At 37.2% G+C, this 22,906-nt stretch overlaps 3 protein-coding genes across 30 annotated transcripts in view; 1 reads left to right on the top strand and 2 right to left on the bottom strand.

The window, feature by feature from the left end:
* The window catches only part of kiss1rb (KISS1 receptor b), a 360,900-nt gene that overhangs the window by 247,339 nt on the left and 90,655 nt on the right, over nt 1-22,906 (bottom strand). The window lies entirely within an intron of this gene.
* rilpl2 (Rab interacting lysosomal protein-like 2) lies at nt 54-8,883 on the bottom strand. 2 transcript variants are annotated; one of them, XM_087250867.1, is made up of 4 exons: nt 8,469-8,883; nt 6,122-6,273; nt 4,495-4,614; nt 54-1,404 (listed from the first exon to the last, which is right to left on the bottom strand). In XM_087250867.1, exons 1-4 carry the CDS (start codon nt 8,763-8,765, stop codon nt 1,383-1,385), a joined length of 591 nt encoding a protein of 196 aa, XP_087106993.1. In that variant the 5' UTR covers nt 8,766-8,883; the 3' UTR covers nt 54-1,382.
* Nucleotides 14,190-22,906, top strand: part of fsd1l (fibronectin type III and SPRY domain containing 1-like) — a 45,698-nt gene continuing 36,981 nt past the window's right edge. For 26 of the 27 annotated variants that reach the window (XR_015489788.1, XR_015489787.1, XR_015489791.1 and 23 more), the window contains exon 1: nt 14,190-14,311. Coding sequence is in view for 4 of the 27 variants with exons in the window: in XM_087250861.1 (XP_087106987.1) it covers nt 14,297-14,311 (15 nt within the window). In the remaining 23 variants the exon portion in view is untranslated. The remainder of the gene's footprint in view (nt 14,312-22,906) is intronic. The other variant, NM_001365569.2, reaches the window with a different exon arrangement.

Below are 22,906 nucleotides of genomic sequence, written 5' to 3' on the forward strand. Positions count from 1 at the left end.
CCGCTGTGGCGACCCCTGATAAATAAAAGGACTAAGCTGAAGGAGAATGAATATTAGTGGACTATACTGGATTTTTATTGCATTCGGTTTAATGTAATACATCTGACAAAGAACAATCAAAGCAGTTTGATCCAAGAAGAAAAAAATAAAAGCATATTAAAAACATTTGTGTGTATAGAAATGGCAAAACTGAGAAAAGCATGTAGAAATTTGGAGATTATTGAATTCCATATTTAACTACCATTTAGGAAATGAAAGACTGTGCCAGATATACTATTGATTTAGTCTTTTAAATATATTTAACAAATGTGGTCAACTTTATAGTCAACCCAGGTAAATCACTTTCTAAATGTCCTGCATTGCAGAAACGTGGACAAGTTGTCATACATTCAGCCAGTGGTGATCAATCGACAGCAGGAAAATCTGAATTTTTAAATTCATATGATTTACAAAACACCACATGTCATATAATAGGAGATTTAGTGTGCTACACATTGCTGCCTACAGCATTGGATTTTAGTAGAAATACCTCTTTATTTTCACTCTAGCATCCCTAATACTCAGCATGATTTTGCCAAATGTGATGCGATTCTGGATCAACATATATGGTCTACGTAATTTTTGTTGGAAAATGTAACCCATACCTGTTCCCTACCCCTAAACCCAACCATAATGGCAAATTATCAGAATCAGAGGGGAATAATGGATAACAACCATGTTGAAGTGCATAAACCGAACCATAAACAGTAAATGTATATCTTAATTCCGATTGGCTGATAGAAGTGTTGTTCCAGAATCATTATACAAGTTAATCCAAGAACATGTCCTGCTTGGTGGAATCAGGTTGGTGCTTCCCTAATGATCCCATGTTTATTATAACTGGGACTAGAGATTGAAAGCAAAAGCTTGTCAACAGTTGCATAATAAAGATGGAAAGATCCCAAAAGTCATGTGGTGCAAGACTCGATGCATGAAATCCAGTTCACTTAGTTTAGTACTGTCTCAATTAGTCCCAAAATATGTGTTTTCATATAACATGACTGAGTTAAAACTGATTCCAGTATTGTCATACAATATTAGCACGGTAAATAAATACTGTATTAGAATATTTAAAGTGTTGTGATGATAATACAAAAGCATAGTAAGGCTCTAAAAGCCTCTAAGATGGTCATTTATATAAGGCTTAATACTAGATGAAAGTAAAGACAGCCACACGGTTAAAATCTACCCATTTAAATCCAGCAGTTGGGTATTTCCAGTCAGAAATGGGTCAGTACTGTTAAAACAAAGAACAGATGACATCTTCCCGTCTCTCCTCACTCAGTTCCTTCACTTGCTTCTGATTTGTTTGGTTTATATTGAATCCTTTTTTTGCAGACGTATCATTTCTGTCGAAACGAGAACCTGAAAAGAGAGAGAGAGTTAGTTTACAAGTGCTGAAACTTGGTTTATATAAAAAGCTGCGTATTGCATTAACCCGACGTTGGGTCAAATATGGACAGTTGGGACAATTCAAATTTCACTAAAAATAACAACAACCCAAGAGTCAACTAATAGACTTTTTTTGTGTTTGATTGTTGTAAATAATAATAAGGATGTTATTATTAAAATTTAAATTAGCCAAAGAGTTGAGTTTGTCCATATTTGACCAATCAGAGAAGAGTAGGCACATAAAAAGGCGGGGCTTAGCGAAGCCAGATCTTTGAACCAACTGATTTGAGATACTAAGAAAACAACTGATGCCGCAATGGATATTATAATCAAATTAAAAATGGGTTTTAATTTGTTTGTTTGTTTGTTTTTAACCTGAAATGAATGTAAACAATGTTAACAGCGGGGTTGAGCAACATTTCAAATGGACAATTTAAAACATTTCCAGGGTGTCCGCTGGGTCTTATAAAGTCTTCAATGTCAAAAACAAAATGTTAGGCCTTAAACTGTTAACTTGAATCATTTTTCACAGCCCTTTGTCCAAGTAAAGCTACTCAGTCAGGCAAACATCCATCCAATGACCAACAATAAATCCCAATAACATTATTTAAATTTTTTTTTTGTTGCAAAGAGATACAATTCACAGCTTTTCGACATTACAGCAAATTCCCCAAATTAATTTCCCTATTCAGGGGGAAAAAAACTAAAAACAATTACATCTAAAGTCTAAATGTCATTCTTACTGGTCTTAAAAGGGCCTTAAAATATATTAAATGGGACTTGATGAAACTTGTAGAAACCCTGATTTCCATCCCCAGGCCTGTTATCATGATGTATCAAATGACTAAATATATGGAGCACTTTAATCTGTTCACTTAATGACAATGATCACATAATCCTCCAAGTGATGATGAAAAACCTGGCTAATGGACGGCTGCTTCTCACTCAGGGCTGTTCATGCTAATGAGGGAGAGATGGGCACCAATGGGCGGGGCTTTCCCCCTCTGACGACACGTACAAAAGGGAGAATGTCAATCAAAGTGTTTCTGCAGACTGTTAATATCAAGTGTGATTATAAACATATAGAATTAAATGAATTTTTACCACTAGAAGCTGACTATATTCACGTAATGTTGCCCCACAACTGCATTTAACCCCCTTATAAAAGTGATTTTTGCAAAATAGGTTCTTTTTAATACATAACATTATTTTTTAAGAGTGAAATATTATTGTGCATAATATCCTCTTGTTACGGTCATCTCTGGATGCTCATGCAGTGTGTTTCCCTGTGAAGCATGTCTCTGTTAAACTGCCTTGAAAAGATATGAATCATAAAACCGTTATACAAATGAATGTGACTGAGACAAATGTACAACTCGAGATTGAAGAGCAAAGTTCAAACCTGCTTCATCATCCCACAACTCACGTGAGTCTTCAATAAATGAAAACTGCATGAGAATATGGCAGGATTACAGGCATCCACCCCAGCCTTACAATACTGCCATACATGCATTAAATAAAACACATATCAATTTAATCTAGTTATGTATTTATTTATTTATATAGAAAATCTGCAGATCAGAATGAAGAACTGAGTGAACTTGGTGACTGTAGTAATGGCTGCCTTAAAATCAGCTGTACATCTCAAGAATATACTTTTAAAAACTGATAATAAATCCTAATGGTATTTCTCAATTGTATATGTATCTATTAATGCAGCATTTGTAAACAAAAGAGACACAAACTAATTAATTAAATTTAAATACTCTCAACTTTTGGCCAACAGTGTATCGACCGGCGCTTTAATTAACTTACTCATGTTAAAAATTATAAGTTAATAATGTCATTATTTAAAATCTGAACCAAAACTTGAAGGTAAAATGAAAACGGTTATTAACTTTCAATCTTTTACTAAATTTATTTCTTTTGTTGAACACAAAGGAAAATATTTCCAAGAATGCTCAAAGAAAACGGCCATTAACTTTATTTATTTGTTTTTGGTTCCTATTATGGACGTCAAAAGCTACCTTTTCCCCAACATTCTTCAAAATGTCTTATTTTGTGTTCAACAGAAGAAATAAAAAATAATGACATTTCATTTTTGAGTGTACTATCCCTTTAAGATTACAATCTACACTACCTGGTAAGGGTCTTGTGTTCTAGTTATTAATTTGAAAATATGTCAGAAGGTCAATTTCTCCAATGAATCATCTGTTGAGCTGCATCCCAATCATCCCCCCCAATACTGCAGAAGACCTACTGGAACCAGCATGGAGCCAAGATTCTCACAGATATCAGTCAAGTTTGGTGAAGGAAAAGTCATGGTTTGGGGATACATTCAGTATGGGGGCGTGCGAGAGATCTGCAGAGTGGATGATCAACATCAACAGCCTGAGGTATCAAGACATTTGTGCTGCCCATTACATTACAAACCACAGGAGAGGGACAATTCTCCAGCAGGATAGCGCTCAACATACTTCAGCCTCCACATCAAAGCTCCTGAAAGCAAAGAAGGTCAAGATGCTCCAGGATTGGCCAGCCCAGTCACCATAAATAAACATTATTGAGCATGTGTGGGGTAAGATGGAGGAGGCATTGAAGATGAATCCAGAAGAAGATGAAGAACTTTGGGAGTCCTGCAAGACTTTATTCTCCATTCCAGATGACTTAATCAGTGATTTGAGTCATGTCAGAGATGTATGGATGCAGTCCTCCAGGCTCATGACGGAGTCAGACACAATATTCATTCTGTCTCCACTGCAGCAGGACTTTATATTCTATACTGGACATTATTTCTGCTCAGTGACCAGACTTTAGTCTAAGCAAAGTCAGACCTTACTGCCCTAATCAAATCATTAAAAATCAAGGCTTGATCATATTTTATTTGGGTAAAACAAGCTTAATCTAGAGGCCTTTGCCTATCATTAGTTATTATTTGCTGTTCCTAAAACTTGGCTAAGCGACAAGACTTTTGTCAGCTAGTGTACAACATCTCCCATTGTTCCTACTTTTGGATGAACATATGTAATGTATAATACATTGAATAACCAGAAAACCACTCACAGTTTCTGGATGGTGCTCTTCTCTTTGCTGTCCTCTGTGATGCTGGAGCGTGAGGGTTCAGACTGAGGAACCGTCTCCAGGTTTACCTCCACCATGTTCTGCTGTGAACTCAGGACTCCACTGAAAACACATCAGACAAACATCAACACACAGATGAATGGATGATAAACTGAAGACTAAGAGTTAAAGATCTTGTGAAACTGTGTCAGTGTAACCCCGCCAGTCCTACACCACCCAAGCCGCTCCGAGCTGGGATCGAACTGGCAACTTTCCGCATGGGAGTCGGTTGCTCTAACAAGGAGGCTGAAGACCAAGGCCACTAGCGTCAGTCGCTAGAGCACCTTTAGAGGTCAGAGGAGTGAGGTTTACCTGCACAGCACTTACTAGCTGGCCTTCAATACATCAGTCCATTTTTCAGAGTTGAAGTTCAGTTCAGTTCAGTTCAGTGTGGTTTAATATTCACTGCTGAGAGTCCAAACACTTAAGTGCAAATCCATCAATGTGCAGCTCCACAAGTCCCAAACCAAGCAAGCCAATGGTGACAGAGGAGGAACAAACTTCACCAACTGGCGGAAGTGAAGGAAAAAACGGAGAAACCAGGCTCGACCATTTCTCCTCTGGCCAAACTCCTTGTGTAGAGCTGCTGTCTCGGTGCTGGAGAACGCTGGACATCCATCGTGGGGAAGCTGCAGGTGTGAGTAGGTCACCAGCGGGTGTACAGACTGGCCCACGAGATCAATACAGAGACTCGTCTGTCACTGGGATCTTTCAGGAATCAGTCTCCACTCCTCCATGAGCGCCACAGCATCTGCTCAGGATACAGCCTGGTCCAGGATTATGGAGACCTCTAGACATCCTCTATGGTTGGCATCATCTCTTCACAGGTCTTGGATCACATCAATTGCGCTTCACAATTTCTCCAGGTGGAAACAAACTTATTAGATCAAGTTACCTTTAAAAACAATGTTTGTTTTCCCAGTACAGGCTGTTGGGCTGGAAGGCCATTCGCTGTGTAAAACATTTGCTGGAAAAGTTGGCGGTTCATTCTGCTGTGGCGACCCATATTAAATATTAACTTAAAGACTTGCACTATAGCTATTTTTGACTGTCTCCTCCTGCAGAATCATACATCCAGCCACCATTAGCATGAAATAATAAAGTTTAATTTTCACCTTTTTGTTTACACTAGTAAAAGTTAAATAAATGTTTGCATCTGTACATCTATTTTCTGTATAATCTGTCATTTCAGTGATAAAAACACATTATTTTCATTATATTCCGATTACATTGGTTCTGATAGATGTAGTACTTTGGATGTAAGAAAGGTGAAGTATGATTAAAATGCATTATTGCCTTTGCTATTATTAATGATCCTTTATACAATACTTATTGAAATACTTATGAAAACCCAAAATTAACCAGAGTTTCTATGTTAAGCTGCTTTGACACAACCTACATTGTAAAAGAGCTATATAAATAAACATGAATTAACTTGAAAACCCCTAAAGTATTACTGGGGTTCATTACAAAACTTTTAGTTACCTTATATGGGTAAAATAAAGGGGTTAAAACCATAATAAAAGTCTTTCCATTAGCTCTGAAAGCCTGTGTGTGGTGCGCTCTTCACCTCTTGTAGAGCTGCAGCTCCTCCTGCGCCACTAACAGCTGGGCTTTGAGTTTGTTTCTCTCCTGCAGAACCTCCTTCAGCTCCTGCATGGTGAATCGCGGCCGGTTTGGGTCTTTTAAATCCACAACTAGCTTATTTGGCCCCACAGTCTGCTTTGAAAGAATGAAAATGTTTGTGTTTAAGTCTGCACAATCGATAAACAAATCATCCTAAAAGAGACCTGTGTGAAAAACCAGCAATGCAAATTAGTTCTGTGGTAACATCAGGCTATTTATAGTATTGACTGAGCCTAATCTATATTGAATCAGTAATTGTGCTTTGGAAAATATGGAAATTAGCTATGGTTTTAATAGATTTTGTTATCGGCAGATTAACAGACCATAGTTTTGTGGTTCATTTAAAGTTGGTGTGGTTACCATGACTTAACTGCAATGGCTTTTTAGATTTATTTGTAATTAACTAGTAAACATTTATGAAAAATAACCATGGTATTATTATAGTAAATGTGTATAATTTCATTCAAATAGTGTATTACTATTTTGCACATGTAGAGCCAAACTAAAGTCTATTATACTATATGTATTATAGTATTTACACCACTTTGTTTATGAATGCAACAGAACACTGTAGTATTAACTATTGTGAACTGATAAACTGTATACTGTAGTATACTTTAGTTTTTACTACAGTAAATTGTGCGTATTGTGATATATCTGTAGAAAAGTCAGTAAAGTATTGGTTATTATTACTATATTTGTCGTATTACCAAAGTAGATTTACAACAACATACCAATTCAAGAGCTTTGTTATAGCATGGTTCAAACACACTAGAGTATTTACTATGGTATTTTTGTCCCTTATGGGGGATATTATTGTTAATTTATGGTTAATAGCCATATTGTTCTGTTTTTATTTTTTAATAAAAACCATACAGTCATTGTTGTAGTAGAAGCAAATGAGGTAAATTTGGTTTTACTATAGTATTTTTGTCCCATATGGGGGAACGTTATTGTTAATTTATAGTTAATAGCCATGCTTTCTGTTTTTATTTGTGATTAAAACCAGATACATTGCTGTAGTAGAAACAATTGAGGTAAAGTTGGTTTTACTACAGTATTTTTGTCCTATATGGCAGAATATTACACTTAATTTATGGTTAATAGCCATGTTTATCTGTGTGATAAAATCCATAGTCACTGTTGTAGTAGAAGCAATTTAGGTAAAATTGGTTATACAATAGTATTTTTGTCCCATATAGGAGAATATTATTGTTAATTTATGGTTAATAACCATGTTTTTCTGTTTTTATTATTGATAAAAACCAGAGTCATTGTCGTAGTAGAAGCAATAAAAAAAACATTTCTATAGCAATTTTGTCCAATAGGAGAACATTTTTGTAAAGTTATGGTTAATAGCCATGAATAACAAATAAGAACAGAAAAACATAGCTATTAACCACAAGTTACTAATAATATTCCCCCATACAGGGCAAAATACTATAGTAAAACCAACTTTACCTCAATTGCTTCTACTACAGCAATGATTATGGATTTTATCCCAAATAAAAACAGAAAACATGGCTATTTATTATAGTATTTTTGTCCAATGGGGGAATATTATTGTTAATTTATGGTTAATAGCCATGTTTTTCTGATTTTATTTGTGATTAAAACCAAAGTCATTGCAGTAGTAGAAGCAATTGAGGTAAAGTTGGTTTTACAATAGTATTTTTGTCCAATGGTGTTATATTATTGTTAATATATGGTTAATAGCCATGTTTTTCTGATTTTATTTGGAATAAAATCCATATAGTCATTGTTGTAGTAGAAACAATTGAGGTAAAGTTGGTTATACAATAGTATTTTCGTCCAAAGGGGGGATATTATTGTTAATTTATGGTTATTAGCCATGTTTTTCTGTTTTTATTTGGGATAAAATCTATAGCTATTGTTATAGTAAAAACAACTGAGGTAAAGTTGGTTTTATATTCACACATTCGTTCAGTGATAACTTGTTCCACAACCCCTATAAGGTTTACCACGCTAACGTGGAATATCTAGTCTGACATCTCAAGTAAAGACTTTAAAACAACATTAGCACCCTTCAATTGACTGTACTATGATAGTCATTGGCTGATAATATGATTTCCTATTTAATATTTTGTTTTAAAAGTATTTTATTAAGGAGAAAGTCTGACTGTCTAAATACAAAACCAACTTTACCTCAAAGTAGAAGCATCCTAATCTGAACAACGGCCAATGAATCAAAAGACGCCTAGACATGTATAATAAATCCCGGATTAATTCAGCATGAACTCTACCTGAAGCCACTACCTGAAGCCACTCACATTAATGTTCCCACTAGAACCTTCAGCCACAACCCTGTCCATCTCCGTCCTCATGTTGTCCATCTCCATCCTCAGCTCCTCCAGCGACAGGTTGTATTTGTTCACCATGGTCTCGAACATCTCCAGCACGCGGACGATCTTGAACTGTAAATCCGAGATCTCCCGGTTTCCACCCGTGTTTACTTTTAGCAAATCTCTGCCAATCACGTATGAAATGTCATAAACATCTTCAACCGTCAGTTCCAGCACGTCCTTGTCGAAAGCTTGCGTTGGTGAATTGTCGTGTCGTCCTTCCATTACGGCTCCAGATGAACTACAGTGATACTAAAAAAAAAAGTTGTGTTACCGAAGATATGAGGAGATCCAGCTGAGCTCACCGTCCCAGTGTTTTCGGTAACTACCCGACAACTTCCTCTTCCAAACCGGCTCCTCTACTTTACTTGAACTTTCAGGGTTTGATTGACGTGGAAATCAGCCAATCAGTGAGCTAGTTGACATCACGAGCCACACAGCCGGGCTCTACGGCAAGCCAAATTAGCTTAAAGTAAACCCTTTTTAGAAGATGTAAAACAAGTCTCTGAGAGTGTTTCCGCTTAAAATACTTCACAAATAATGCTATATATTGTATTGAAACTGCCCCTTTTAAATTTTGATTCAAATTGTGCTGTGTTGGTGACTGACGCTTTAAATTTAAACGAGATTATGCTCATTTCAAAAGAGGGCGGAGCTACAAACCCCTTTGAGTCTGCATAGTGGCAGATTCAAAACATGACTAACGTTACATGAGGAGAATCTTTGATGATTTTATTTCCACAAATCTTAAATGTGCGCACACTACAAGATACTATTAAGATTATCGGCATCCACTGTGTAAAACATATGCTGGCTAAAGCCTGGTTTATACTTCTGCGTCAAGTGACCGGCGTAACCCACGGCACATGCAACATGCGTAGCTGTGCATTTATACTTCTGCGCGCTGTCTCTGTGGGTCTGCATTAACACTTCCGAAAGGCTAGTTGGCAGTGAGGTGTTAATGTTCCTCTGTGTCGAGTTTCTTTGCTGCTGTTTTGTTTTTCCTGAACACTTCCGGGATGTACAGGTGACTCAAACTCGCTCATTTTGAGGCAGGAACCGGCGGACGTGCAACAACTCTAACTATGAGGTAAACACAAAACAAAACTTTCCATCCGGAGCTCCTTCACGTGACTCCACACTTGTAAACAATCGCTCCATCAGGCTCGCACCATTTACGCAGCTCTCGGTCCCGCCCAGACTTGTCAGCGCTACCAAGCCGACCAATCACAGAGCTTGCGCTACGCGTCGTTGTGACGTGTAGTTACATTTTTTGAGAGGTGCACGTCAGCGACGCGGACGGCAATGGCGAAGGGCTATGCGTCAGCGCCATAGCATACACCGGCGTTTGACGCCGAAGCATAAATCACCCTTAAGTCGGCGATTCATTACGCTGTGGCAACCCCAGATTAATAAAGGGACTAAGCCGAAAAGAAAATGAATGAATAATAATAATAATAATAATAATGAAATGAAAATCTTGCATAAATTGGGCTTTAGTCACTGACATTATCTTCAGGAGGTAAAAACTCTAATGGTGGTTGGTTGCTTCTTACTCAAACCTATTCATGATATGAGAAAAAGATCGAGATCGTCAGTAACGGGTGAGGCTTTATACCAATGACTGTAAAAAATATGGACGACGCGACAGCCCTTTTTCCCATTGAACGCCTTGAGGGCAAAACGCCTGCTTGACGGGCACAAACTGTCGCAAAAGACTGCTGAAATTGGAGCCAGACATGCGCAGAAGGATTGTCTGATGGAGCCAGAGGAGGAGCCGCGAAAATGAGCGGAGTCGAGCTTCCAATCAAACGCTTTATGTAAAATCAACCACGCCCCCCGAACTTCTCAGCATGCGTTTGCTGTCATATCAACACAAATGGATGTAATAACGTTAACAAATATGAGGGTTTTATATATTCAATCGCGCCAGCTCCAGGCCGCAGCGCATAACTTAAGTTACTCGCGGCGTCGCGGGCTGATTCCGGCTCGCATGCGGCAGCGCCTGCTCGCTCGGCCGCCGCATCTGGCTCGATTGACTCGGGCTGGAATTGGGTAGTGAGTCCAGGCATCCGGAGTAGGTCCAGCAGAGGTAACATTAGTCAGTCTGAGCTCTAAGAGATAAGTCTCCGGCAGGCGAGAATCTAGCCGGAACTGTGTTTTGCTATCTGGGTGGCTAGGCGTGTATCAGCAAACTAATAAAGCCCGAAAAAAGCCCTGAACTTAGCGAATAAACAGTGTTCCACCAGGATCATGTATGTCAGAAACTATAGTTTACTGCTGAACTCATTTTGTCATGGTAAAATAACACAGAAATCGAATAATAACATTTCAGTCTACTTCAGTCTCCTGCCGAAGCTCAGACGCCGCGCTTTGAGAAACTGTCAATCACAGCTGTCAATCACGATGACACGCCCAGCATTAAATTACTGCTAAAAACAAACTGTTTACAAAAATGAAGATCTGCACCTATTTCAGCACAATAACCAGTGCCTTAATCGACCAGAACTATCTTTCGGGACATTTTATTGCAAGTGTAATATTTTTTTTTATTTGGGCTCAAGTCTCCTTCATTAACACGGAGGAGGCGGGCTTTATGACTTGTACTGCAGCCAGCCCCCAGGGGGCGATCTAACGGCCGAAACCTTCACTCAAACGTAGGCTTGCGGCACACTTGCTTTATACCTTTGTTTGTTGTGAATACACACCCTCTAGTGGCCAAAATGACATACTGTGCCTTCAAATATAGAGCTGTGTAATTCAACTTTTGATTGTACAATTACAAAAAGAGCTTACTAATTTAATTATAGAGCTCTGCTAGTGCATTCGTAATAGTAAAAATTTTATTTGAGAGTTCTGTGATTAAATTCTCGCCAGTAAAAATGCCATAATGAGTAAAGTTGAGTGCAATTTGAGCTAATTTGGCTTGCCATACAACTCCATGAGCAATTCTGTATTTCTCCGTATTATTATTTGTGTTATTTATCTATTTACTACACAAGGACAACACAAGTTCTGTATGTCAGTGGCTTTAATGGTCATATCGGAAATTATATTAGATGTTTACTTCAGAATTATGTTTCTTCATGGTTCTTAATTGTGGTGTGCAACTTCATCAAAGATCAGTCAAGCTCTTCGTTCATTTCGTTCAATCCGTTATTAATCTGGGGTTGCCACAGGGGAATGAACCGCCAACTTATCCAGCATATGTTTTATGCAGCGGATGCCCTTCCATCACTGGGAAACACCCATACACACTCATTCACACACATACACTACAAACAATTTAGCTTACCCAGTTCACCTATACCACATGTCTTTGGGGGAAACTGGAGGAAACCCAGGCCAACACAGGGAGAACATGCAAACTCCACACAAAAGCTTGCCGGGGCTTGAACCAGCGGCCTTCTTGTTGTGAGGCGATTGTGCTTACCCACTGCGCCACCGTGACGCCCTAAGCTCTTCATATTTGCTAGAAATTTCAAGGTAAGTGTGATGATGGGGTAATCTGGATCAAACCTCTACTAGAGAAGCATTAAACCCTCTGAATATCAGTGATTATTCATCATGACTCTGTATTGGAGGTGTCATGTGTATGTCAGTCCACTGTGTGGCAGCAGTTCTTCCTTTTCTCGCTTTGGTCTTTAATAGTTCACCCAAAAATTAAAGTTCATCATTTCATCACACTCAAGTGGTTCCAAACCTTTATGAACGTCTTTCTTCTGTTGAACACAAAACAAAATATACTGAAAAATACTGGGGGAAAAAAACATTGACATCCACAGGAACTATTCATTCTTCATTCATTTTCTTGTCGGCTTAATCCCTTTATTAATCCAGGGTCGCCACAGCGGAATGAACCGCCAAAATGGAAACTAAAGCTACTAAAATACTAATGACAGTTTTTTCCAGCATTCTTATCGGGGGGAGTGGACGGTCCCTTTCTGCTATTTACACCTAAATATACTTCTTTTGCATATTTTCCATCTAATTTTTATTTCACTATAATCCATAAAATGACATGGGTATTATTATTATTATTATCATTATTATTATTATTATTTATTATTATTATTATTTTTATTTGTCTCCAAAAAGGAATAGTTTAAAAGAAGCACTGTTTGGTATTCTCTGTATTAATATAAATAAAAAAGTCAAGCAATGAAATACATTATTTTTATTTTAGTGTTACTATCAAACTGTCAAGGATGATCTTCTTAAAGGGACGGTTCATCCAGAATGAAAAATCAGTAATCATTTACTCATCGTGTATTGTTCTAAACCTTTTAGAGTTTCTGTCTTCTGTCGATCACAAAAGAAGATGTTTTGAAAAATGTTTGAAAATTTACTTCCATATTATTTTATGTGGTCCTGTCAGTAACTGCTTTTCCCCAAATTTTCTTCAGAAGACATTTTTAAATGCTACTTCTTTTCTTTTTCTCCTTATTAATTTATTTAATCTCATGCATTTTTCTTAGCAATTTTCTCTCCTTTTTAATTACAGCCTTTATAAATTATCATCTTCTACCAACTAACATTAATTCCCATATTATTGTTGTTATTTCTTATAATGTTTTTATCCCTTCTCTTTTCTTTCTAACTCAAACCATATACACTTACCGGCCACTTTATTAGGTACACCTTACTAGTACCGGGTTGGACCCCCTTTTGCCTTCAGAACTGCCTTAATCCTTCGTGGCAGAGATTTAACAAGGTACTGGAAATATTCCTCAGAGATTTTGCTCCATATTGACATGATAGCATCACGAAGTTGCTGCAGATTTGTCGGCCGCACATCCATGATTCCAATCTCCCGTTCCACCACATCCCAAAGGCGCTCTATTGGATTGAGCTCTGGTGACTGTGGAGGCCATTTGAGTACAGTGAACTCATTGTCATGTTCATGAAACCAGTCTGAGATGATTCACGCTTTATGACATGGTGCGTTATCCTGCTGGAAGTAGCCATCAGAAGATGGAGACACTGTGTTCATAAAGGGATGGACATGGTCAGCAACAATACTCAGGTAGGCTGTGGTGTTGACACGATGCTCAGTTGGTACTAATGACTAATGAGCCCAAAGAGTGCCAAGAAAATCTCCCCCTCACCATTAGACAGGTACCTAATAAAGTGGCCGGTGAGTGTAGGCACACATTTAAGGATCTAATATTGATCTTATAAGTCAATTATATATCAAATGCTCATAACAATCTCACACAAGCACCTTATATAAATACATAAGCAACATTTAATCTAATTTTTTTGCTTTTCTTTTGGTTTATATTCTCATATTAATGATTAAACCTGCTGTATGTATTTTGTCGATGCGTAAAAGCATAATAAAACAAATACATAAATAGAAAAGGCTATCATAAATACATAAAATAGGCATTAGAGAGTGAGTAAATGGTGAGCAATTGTTCATTTTTGTGGGAACTACCCCTTTGATCGATCACAGTGCGGTCGATTTGAACATAACTACTTAATTATTGACATTGTGTTTGAATTGTGTCGCCAAAAGAGAAGTGGGCCCCTTGTGTGTGTAACCTGACCGGTCGTCTTGTAGTCACAAAAACCCGTGTATAGATCCGAGCGCACACACTGGCGGTGACGTCATGCCGCATAGAAAGACACACAATGCACATGCGCAGTTCACTCCCTGCTCCAAAGGGAATCATCGAGCTCCTTCATCGCTCCCTAGTACCGACCTTTTTCCCTGTTCATGAACTGGATTCAATCGTTTTGCTATCCTCGTAATGGACTCTCAGAAAGTAAGTGTCCCTTTAAAATCAAATATCTGAAATATCTCGGCTTTATATTGAGGTTGAACGCTCATTATCTTGCTCATCGTGTACGCAGCACCGTTAATAACCGTAGCGTTAGAGCTTTTGAAATAGACACTTGTCTTGCTTTCATAACAACGAAATGTAAACAAATATACCTTATTTACTCTATATATTATCTGTTTTTGTGGCCTTTGTGGATTGACATTGAAGTTAATTGTGTTTTAAAAATAGGGTTTGACCTGTAGCTATATTCAGGAGAAAGAAAGTGAGGATTTATATAAGAATAAGATGTGTACATGGGCTGATCTCTTGTTACATAAGAAATTATGTTAAGTGCTATATGTATTTTAAATAACAGTAGCACAGTGTGATTGTGGCCCATTCGGTAGGCTAATATGTGTTATTACACTGATATAAGATGTAGATTTTAAAATGAGATTTTCTGCTTAATTTATGCTCTAATTTATGCCTTATAGCAGAATAATGAGAGAGATATTTTTTGAGAAATTGTTATAACTTTTCTTGAAAGTCAAGTTTACATACAATAAGATTATTTTGCCTCTGAAAAAAGCTCAGATGATGATGTCAAGGTTTTGGAAGCTAATTGACAACATTTGAGTTCATTGGAGGCACAACTGTAGAATAGTATTTAAGGAAACCCTAAACACACTGCTTCCTTGTGTGACTACATGGGAAAATTAACAAGCCAGAATCAATAAAAAAAGCCTGATTACAATTTGCTAAATTACACTGGGAAACAGAATAATTTTTAGAGACATGTCCTGTGGTCTGATGGAGCTAAGATTGAACTGTTTGGCCATAATGACCAGTGCTACATTTGGAGGACAAAGGGGAAAGATTACAAGCCTAGGAACATCATCCCAACTGTGAAGTATGGGGGTGACAGCATCATGTTGTGGGGCTGTTTTGCTGCAGGAGGGACTGGTCCACTTTACAGCATAGATGGCATCATGAAGAGAGAACATTATGTAGAAATACTGAAGCAACATCTCAAGACATCAGCCAGGAAATTAAAACTTACCCACAAATGGGTCTTCCAAACAGACCATGACTTTAAGCATACTGCCAAATTAGTTAAAATGTGGTTTAAGGACAACAGAGTGAATGTTTTGGAGTGGCCATCACAAAGCCCTGAGCTCAATCCTGTAGAAAATGTGTGGGCAGAGTTGGCAAGACAGCCAACAAATCTGACTTAGGCCCCGTTTACACTAGTGCGTTTTAGTTTTAAAACGGCGTTGTAGAATGAAAACGATCCGCGTCCACACTCGCGTTTTACCCAGCGTTTCTGAACTGCTCTCCGTCCACACCAAAACGCTGAAAACGCATATCACATGACCACACACACACTCTCGGGCAAGCGCTCCAGCATTTCTACCCAGATGAGAGCTCTGCTTGTCGGACTGCTCATCACGCATCTCCCGCTGGATCTAATCTCACTATATTTGCTAAACGTGATATTTCATTCATGTTGTTGTCTTTATCTAACGACATAGGCCAATTCCCTGACTTTGATCATTGTAATCTATTAAGTTACTTGTTCACGGGTAACATGTTTTGGTTAAGCGCAAAGATAAGTTAATGATTAATCCAGGTACATTGACTGATCGCTTGCCTTTATTTCCTACAATGTATAAACTTATTGTATGTTATACTTTTATAATTATCGATTATTAAAACTGATATTCAGCAAAAGAGAGGCTGTGTTTCGTATTTTCACTGAAATTGAAAGGAGGCAGTTGTTATCGGCTCCGTTTTGTTATAAATATCCACACAGTGAAGATGACGCTCATATATTCAGCACAACGCCTCAACATTTCTGCTGTCTGTTAAGTTGCTAATATTAAAAAGAAAATAGGCAGTTCCTTAAATCATGTTTACATTTTATTGTTGAGAAAGTGAAACAACGTAGCCAAGGTGATGTGAATGAAGTTATAAAGTACACTGTTCCCTTTGAAGATTTACCCGTGTCCTCGGTATGTTTTCCATATCAAACTGAGAAAGGGGAGACTGCAGCTGATCAAACTTGCGAAGTCTGAACTTACAAGAAGAGGATGCGTGACTGAACTGTGTGTGGGCTACTTAATATTGAGGAAAAGCCCCAATCAGATCCGCCTCCGTTTTCAGATGTCTCCGTCTTTCCCCATCCGCACTGAGACGGAGCAGCAGCGTTTTAGAATGAAAACGGCCTCTCCAGCGTTTTCAAAAAGCTCTGTTTTCGGCGCTCGAGAACTCCGGCGTAGTGTGGACGGATGGCGTAACCGTAGCAAAACTTATGCGTTTTCAAACTAAAACGCACTAGTGTAAACGGGGCCTTAGTTGCACCAATTTTGTCAGGAGGAATGGGCCAAAATTCCTGCAAACTATTGTGAGAAGCTTGTGGAAGGATACCCAAAACATTTGACCAAAGTTAAACAGTTTAAAAGCTAAGCTAAAAAATACAGAGGAAATGTATGTAAACTTTTAAATGTGTAGAAATTAATAAAATATTCTCAAAAAAAAAAACCAATTCTCTCAGTATTCTGGCATTTAGCAAATGTAAATCATTTAGGTTATCCTAACAAACCTAAAATAGTAAACGTTTAGTATTTTTTAACACCAGACATTTAAAAAAAATGCTTATCTTATCTTATAGAGTGTATGTAAACTTCTGGTTTCAACTGTATATTATATAACAATGCCAGTGACTCGTGACCCTCACAATATTATTTATTTATTCATTTAAATTATTATATTTAAATAAGTGTTGCACACACAATGATATGCCTATATAAACTTGAGCATACTGACAACATAAAAGTGCCACAATTTAACAACCATAGGTTATAATTTAAAATAGTCATTTATTAATTTGTTTAACTTAATGTTAACCTCACCTAATGAGACTGATGGACACAATGTTTTCAGCACAAGACTCTTTTTGATTTAATTTTGGAGACCGCCACTCAGAGATCTCTCTCAATATTCAGTTGTGGCCTGTATTTAATTTTAATGTATTTGATTGCCATAAAGGTGTCACCAAGTTAAACCTGCTGCTCTAACATAAACAAACAATCCTATGAAAAATAATTCGAAGACTGATGGCTTTTTATTTGCATGTAGTTGTTTTTTTGTGTAACTATTAACTACTATTTTTATGTTCTGTGGGTTATGGAATAAATATAGTACTTTAAATAGTTTAATAAAATAAATTTTCTATTAGTCTATTAGTCCTCCTGTCATTGTCCTGCGACCCCCACTTTGGGAACCACTGGATTAGAGGAAGGAATATCCTTGTACATGAGTGAAATCTGACTGTGTTGTAGGGAAGTGGGTCATTTCATTATGGGTCTTGCAAAGGAGTCTGATTTCACAGAGGTTGTAAGACGCGACGGTTGGACTTTTCAGCCACGCCGTTCACCTGGAACTCAAACTGAAGCTCCTCTAAAAGTCCAGCAGTCTGCGAAAGCCTGACGGGATCAGATTGCAGCCCCTGAAAGTTAGATCAGGTTTACATGCTAGTGAATCTGTCACAAAAGCAAAGCGTATTCTTTATGCTGCATTCACTTCTGCAGTTCAGGGTGTGGATCTTGTGGTGGTCAAAGAGCAAATACAGATAGCTGGAAGCTAACGTGTCTTATATGTCTAATCTGGGTCAGCTCTCATGTTTCTCTTTGCCGTTGACTGTCAATAGTTGTGTGTTGACGAAAGTGGAAGTGCAAGCTGAATGTTGCAGAGACACAGTTTCAAGTGTGTGAATCTTTCGACAGATCTATAGCGGTTTTAACACTCAGCTGAATGGCAAACATGACAGAGACAAACATCAGTGGCAGTGTTTCCAGATCTGCTCACGTGATTGTTTGTTTAATTTCTTTGTTTTTCTTCATGCATCACATGTCCTGATGTGTCATCTTAAGCATGTTTTGTTTGCTGACAGTGGGTTGTCTCTTTAAAAAAAGTACATTAAATGCACAAAATAATTATACATGTTGAGGATTTATATTGTAATTGTGTATTTTATGCTTTGTTTAGATTTAAAGTCAAAATCGACTCTTTTGTTAATGCGAAATATTATTTTATAAAGCTTGCAATTTTGGCCGCCAAAAAAAGTACAATTAAATACACAGAAAAAAGAGGAATAGGTGTTCTAAATAAAGGGAAGAGGATTTATATTGTAGTCGTAGTTTTTACGCTTTGTTTTACACTTTGAGTCACTAAACTCAACACAGGCTCATTGTGAATATGTACCCCTGCATATATTTCTGGAGAATTATGTAGCCAGAGTTACTTATGGCTGCTTTTCATCTTCAAATAAACAATACGGGGAGGAGCTGCTGATGGCTTCAGTTTCTTTTTGCGCTACCGGCTGACCGCTTACCTTCGTGTGGACGGCTTTTCTGCTGTTACCAGTTTGTGCAGTGGCTCGCTGCGTACCACAATGACGAGGTTCGAGTCCGGTGAAGAACGGTTTCAGAAAGCAGGTAAAACAAAAGGCAAAAAATAAAATAAACAAGTGAAAAACAGGGTGAGAATGTGGGAAAATCTGAAAACGTAGTGAAATCAGGCGACCACGAGGGCTTTATTTTTCTGGATTGCTTTCGAAAACACTATCGGTTGAGATTAGGGAAGTGGGTATACATTGGTCAATCAGTGCTTTTTAAAACACTATTGGTTGGGTTTAGGGAAGGGGTGGTGGGTCAGTCGTTCAGTCAGTCAGTCAGTCAGTCAGTCAGTCAGTCAGTCAGTCAACAGCGGCCTCTGGTGGATTTACGTGAGAATAGCAGGCACAAATGGAATTCGCGAGAGAAATTTGGGATCTGAAAAAGCATAAAAGTGGGGGTTTTGCGAAAACAAAATTAGCAAAAAAAGAAGCTCCTGGGACGTATTTGGCACTGTCCAGAAATGGATATAGTGGTATGTATCAATAATGAGCCTGGGTTGACTAAATCAAATGTTTGTAGTTTACACAGAGATGATAACAGTAAACTTTTTCTAAAATTACCTTTTTTATTATTGCGAAATTTGATTAAAACCTAATTATTTTCAAAAGCTTGCATTTTTGGCCGCCAAAAAAGTACAATTAAATACACAGAAAAAAGAGGTATAGGTGTTAGAAATAAAGGGAAGAGGATTTATATTGTAATTGTTGTTTTTATGCTTTGTTTAGATTTAAAGTCGCTAAATCTCAAGTCTGTAGTTTACACAGAGACGATAACAGTCATCTTTTTCTAAAATTTTCAGGCTGCCAAAATGTTATTTTTGTGTAAATGTTAGCCAAAATACAATAAGCCATTTCGGTTTTTAGTTTAATTTCCTAGTCATGTGCTGTGAGAGACAAGGGATTTGCTGTTATAGGCTTTTGCCGGTATGAAATTTTCTTGCTGCGATACATTTTTGATGCTTTTATCATGATATATACTGTATTATCACGATATTTACCTGCAAATGAGCTACAAATTGAGCTTCAAAATGAGTGAGACTGGAAGTGGTACCCTGCTATAAATATCTTAAATAATACTATTCAAATGGTCCCTGCAAAAAGGGCAAAAAGAAAAGTAGATTATGGAGGAGGAAATGTTTTGCGGAGCTGAGAGAAAAATTAATTAATAAGTAAATTACTCAATAAATTATTTTGCAATGTGCTCTTGCTGTGACTGATCGAGCAAATGTTTCTTTGTTTCTGTTTAAAGCTATTTTAAAGCTTATTTATTGTGATATAGTGCTCTCTCATTGGCTGTTGGTCATCGATCGGAGATGTTTTTTTTAGTCAGAACTCATTTCACACAGCATGATTTGAGATCGCCGATAAGTCCAGATATTTAGCATGCCAAATATTTCACAGGCGTCTGAGATTCTCATGTATTTGATTATTCACACTGTGTGATTGTCGCTCACGCAATCTGATTTACTTCTGGTTTCTGGCTTTTGTTAAGTGATAAATCAGGGTTAAATTCGTACAGTGTGAACTAGTGATGTTCTCCACTGAGTGACCCAAGAGTAGCCTCTCTCTCTTTCTCTGGATTAGTCCCAGAACTCCTTATCCTCAACCATCACTCTCTCCTGGAGTCAGACTTTACAGTGTGGTCTGGATTTGAAGGGTTTAGGGACGTCTGACCAGAATAGTAAGCTCTGCGTCATTCAGGCTCTACCCTATTGTTGACTGTGTCTGAACAGTCATTGCAATGCAGTTTAGTGATGAGGCGGGTAGTATTGATTAGCATTGCTGCACACTTATTTTTTGTATTCACATTGCAGTATATGCATTTATATTAAGACATAGCTTAGCAAAGTACATCATTGTCATATCTTGCTGCTTGTGGTTAGTTTTTATGCTGTTCATTTTGGATAATATTTGATCTACAACATATATCATGTGCCTGTTAGGTACACTGTTAAAAATACTGGCTTCCACACATTTGATTTGTGTTGGGACAACGTAAAGAAATGAAGTTACTTATTAGTTTTTACAAATGTAAGTGGATTGAACATAAAACAATTAAGTTGTCCCAAAATAAATGGGGAATTGTGTTTTTTCAGCTCATTTTTAGTTTGAACAAACAGCAAATGTCTTTTTTTTGAGTATATAATTGGTATACCTGTATAAATATTAGATATACCTATTATCAAATTTCATTGCAAAATGTGCAAAATATTACATTTGGAATTGTTCATTATATCTACTCGATGTGGCTTTAGCAAGACTTTCCTCAAAATAAATAATTTCACATAATATATATATATATATATATATATATATATATATATATATATATATATATATATATATATATATATATATATATATATATATATATATGTGTGTGTGTGTGTGTGTGTGTGTGTGTGTGTGTAATTTGATAAAACGTAATTCACAAATGAAAAAAAAAGATTAATAAAAGTTATCTGTCATTTAGAAATGAATCATCTTCATTTTACGAATCCTTGCGTATTTATGCATCAGCTTCGATTGGTGTGTGAATATTTCTGTTCATATCATACCAAAGAAGCAATAAGAACCAAGGAATTAATTCTGCAGTAATAATAATAATTTAACTGGTGTTGTTGTTTCGCAATGGTTTTGCTTTGATGTTTATGTTATGTTATGGTGTAGCGTATGCTTTAAATGCATACTATTATTCTTTGTTAGTTAATTGGAGTGATTGTTCTTTAGGCTAAACATAGAGTGCAGTAATCCCTCAGTCTGCTTAATCATGGTGTGCTGCTCTCTCTCTCTCTCTCTCTCTCTCTCTCTTTCTCTCTCTCAGCATCTGATCAGATAAGGATATTGGGTTTCTCTGATCAGACTCTCTGCATTCGCTACACTGTAAAAAATTTAATGACAACAAGTCAAGACAACAAACATTTCTATGTTGATTTAAGTCATTTTAATACATTCATCTGGTGTCCATTTAAAAAAAAATGTAAACAGTTTAACTTCATATTTTGAGTCGGCGCCAATAGCCTAGTGCAGGGGTGGGCAATCTCAGTCCTGGAGGGCCGGTGTCCTGCACAGTTTAGCTCCAACCCTATTCAAACAGACCTCCCTATAGAGTTCAAGTGATCTTGAAGACACTGATTAGTTTGTTCAGGTGTGTTTGACTAGTGTTGGAACAAAACTCTGCAGGGACACCGGCCCTCGAGGATCAAGTTTGCCCATCCCTAGCCTAGTGGTTAGTGCGTCGACACATAGCACAGAGGTGCTTGCAGCAACCCGAGTTCGATTCCCGTCTCGAGGTCCTTTGCTGATCCTTCCCCTATCTCTGCTCCCCACACTTTCCTGTCTCTATATCTCCACTGTTCTATCAATAAAGGTGAAAACCCCTAAAAAATAATTATTAAAAAACTCAATATTTTGAATCAGTTTGATTGATGCAAGTTGAGACAAGCAGAAAGGTTATTTTGATTAAACTCAAAGTTTTAAGGCAACAAGATGGAAATAAAAAATGATTCATTTGATTTGCTACTTTTTTTTCAAGGTAAACTGATTGCACACAGAAAATATGGGCTGAATTTAAACAAACAAACTACATTCAGTATTGTTTGTTTACTTAACTGTACAAAACTAATATTCAGCTTAATTTATTTGCTTAAATTCAGCCCAAATAAATTGTTTGCAACCACTGAACCTTAAAAAAAGTAAATTCAATGACTATTTATTTCAATGCATTTTAAACCTCATTTCTTGAGCCACGAATATGTCCATTCGTTGTTTCCCCACCTGTGACCAGAGGATCGTCCTTCGCTTTCACTGAAATTTGATTATCTTTGCATATATGGCCCTGTCATGGAAAGCTGCATCACTATGTTTCTCCTTCAGAGAATTACACACTGCATTTCTGTGCACTTCTTACTTGGCCATGTCAGTTATTTTAGTTTTTGTGTTTGTGAAACCCCACAGTTAATTATAGAAAACCATACAACAGTTTGCACATTGGCAGACTTAAAGTTTAGACGTGTGGCTTCTACACTGAAAAAAAGGCATTATTGTAATATATAGTGTATAGTATTATAGTATATAGTATTATAGTATATATATATATAGTATATAGTGATTGCAAACAATTTATATGGGCTCAATATAAA

Source organism: Danio rerio, chromosome 5 (assembly GCF_052040795.2).
Source record: "Danio rerio strain M-AB ecotype USA chromosome 5, GRCz13ab, whole genome shotgun sequence".
NCBI classification, from domain to species: Eukaryota; Metazoa; Chordata; class Actinopteri; order Cypriniformes; family Danionidae; genus Danio; species Danio rerio.

Excerpts from the sequence above, each read along its gene's own strand:
- rilpl2 (XM_087250867.1), bottom strand. The coding sequence starts at position 8,765 with ATGGAAGGACGACACGACAATTCACCAACGCAAGCTTTCGACAAGGAC. Across the intron at positions 6,274-8,468 it reads GTTCTAGTGGGAACATTAAT|CAGACTGTGGGGCCAAATAA; the intron begins GTGAGTGGCTTC and ends ATTCTTTCAAAG. Across the intron at positions 1,405-4,494 it reads AAGAGCACCATCCAGAAACT|GTTCTCGTTTCGACAGAAAT; the intron begins GTGAGTGGTTTT and ends CTCTCTTTTCAG.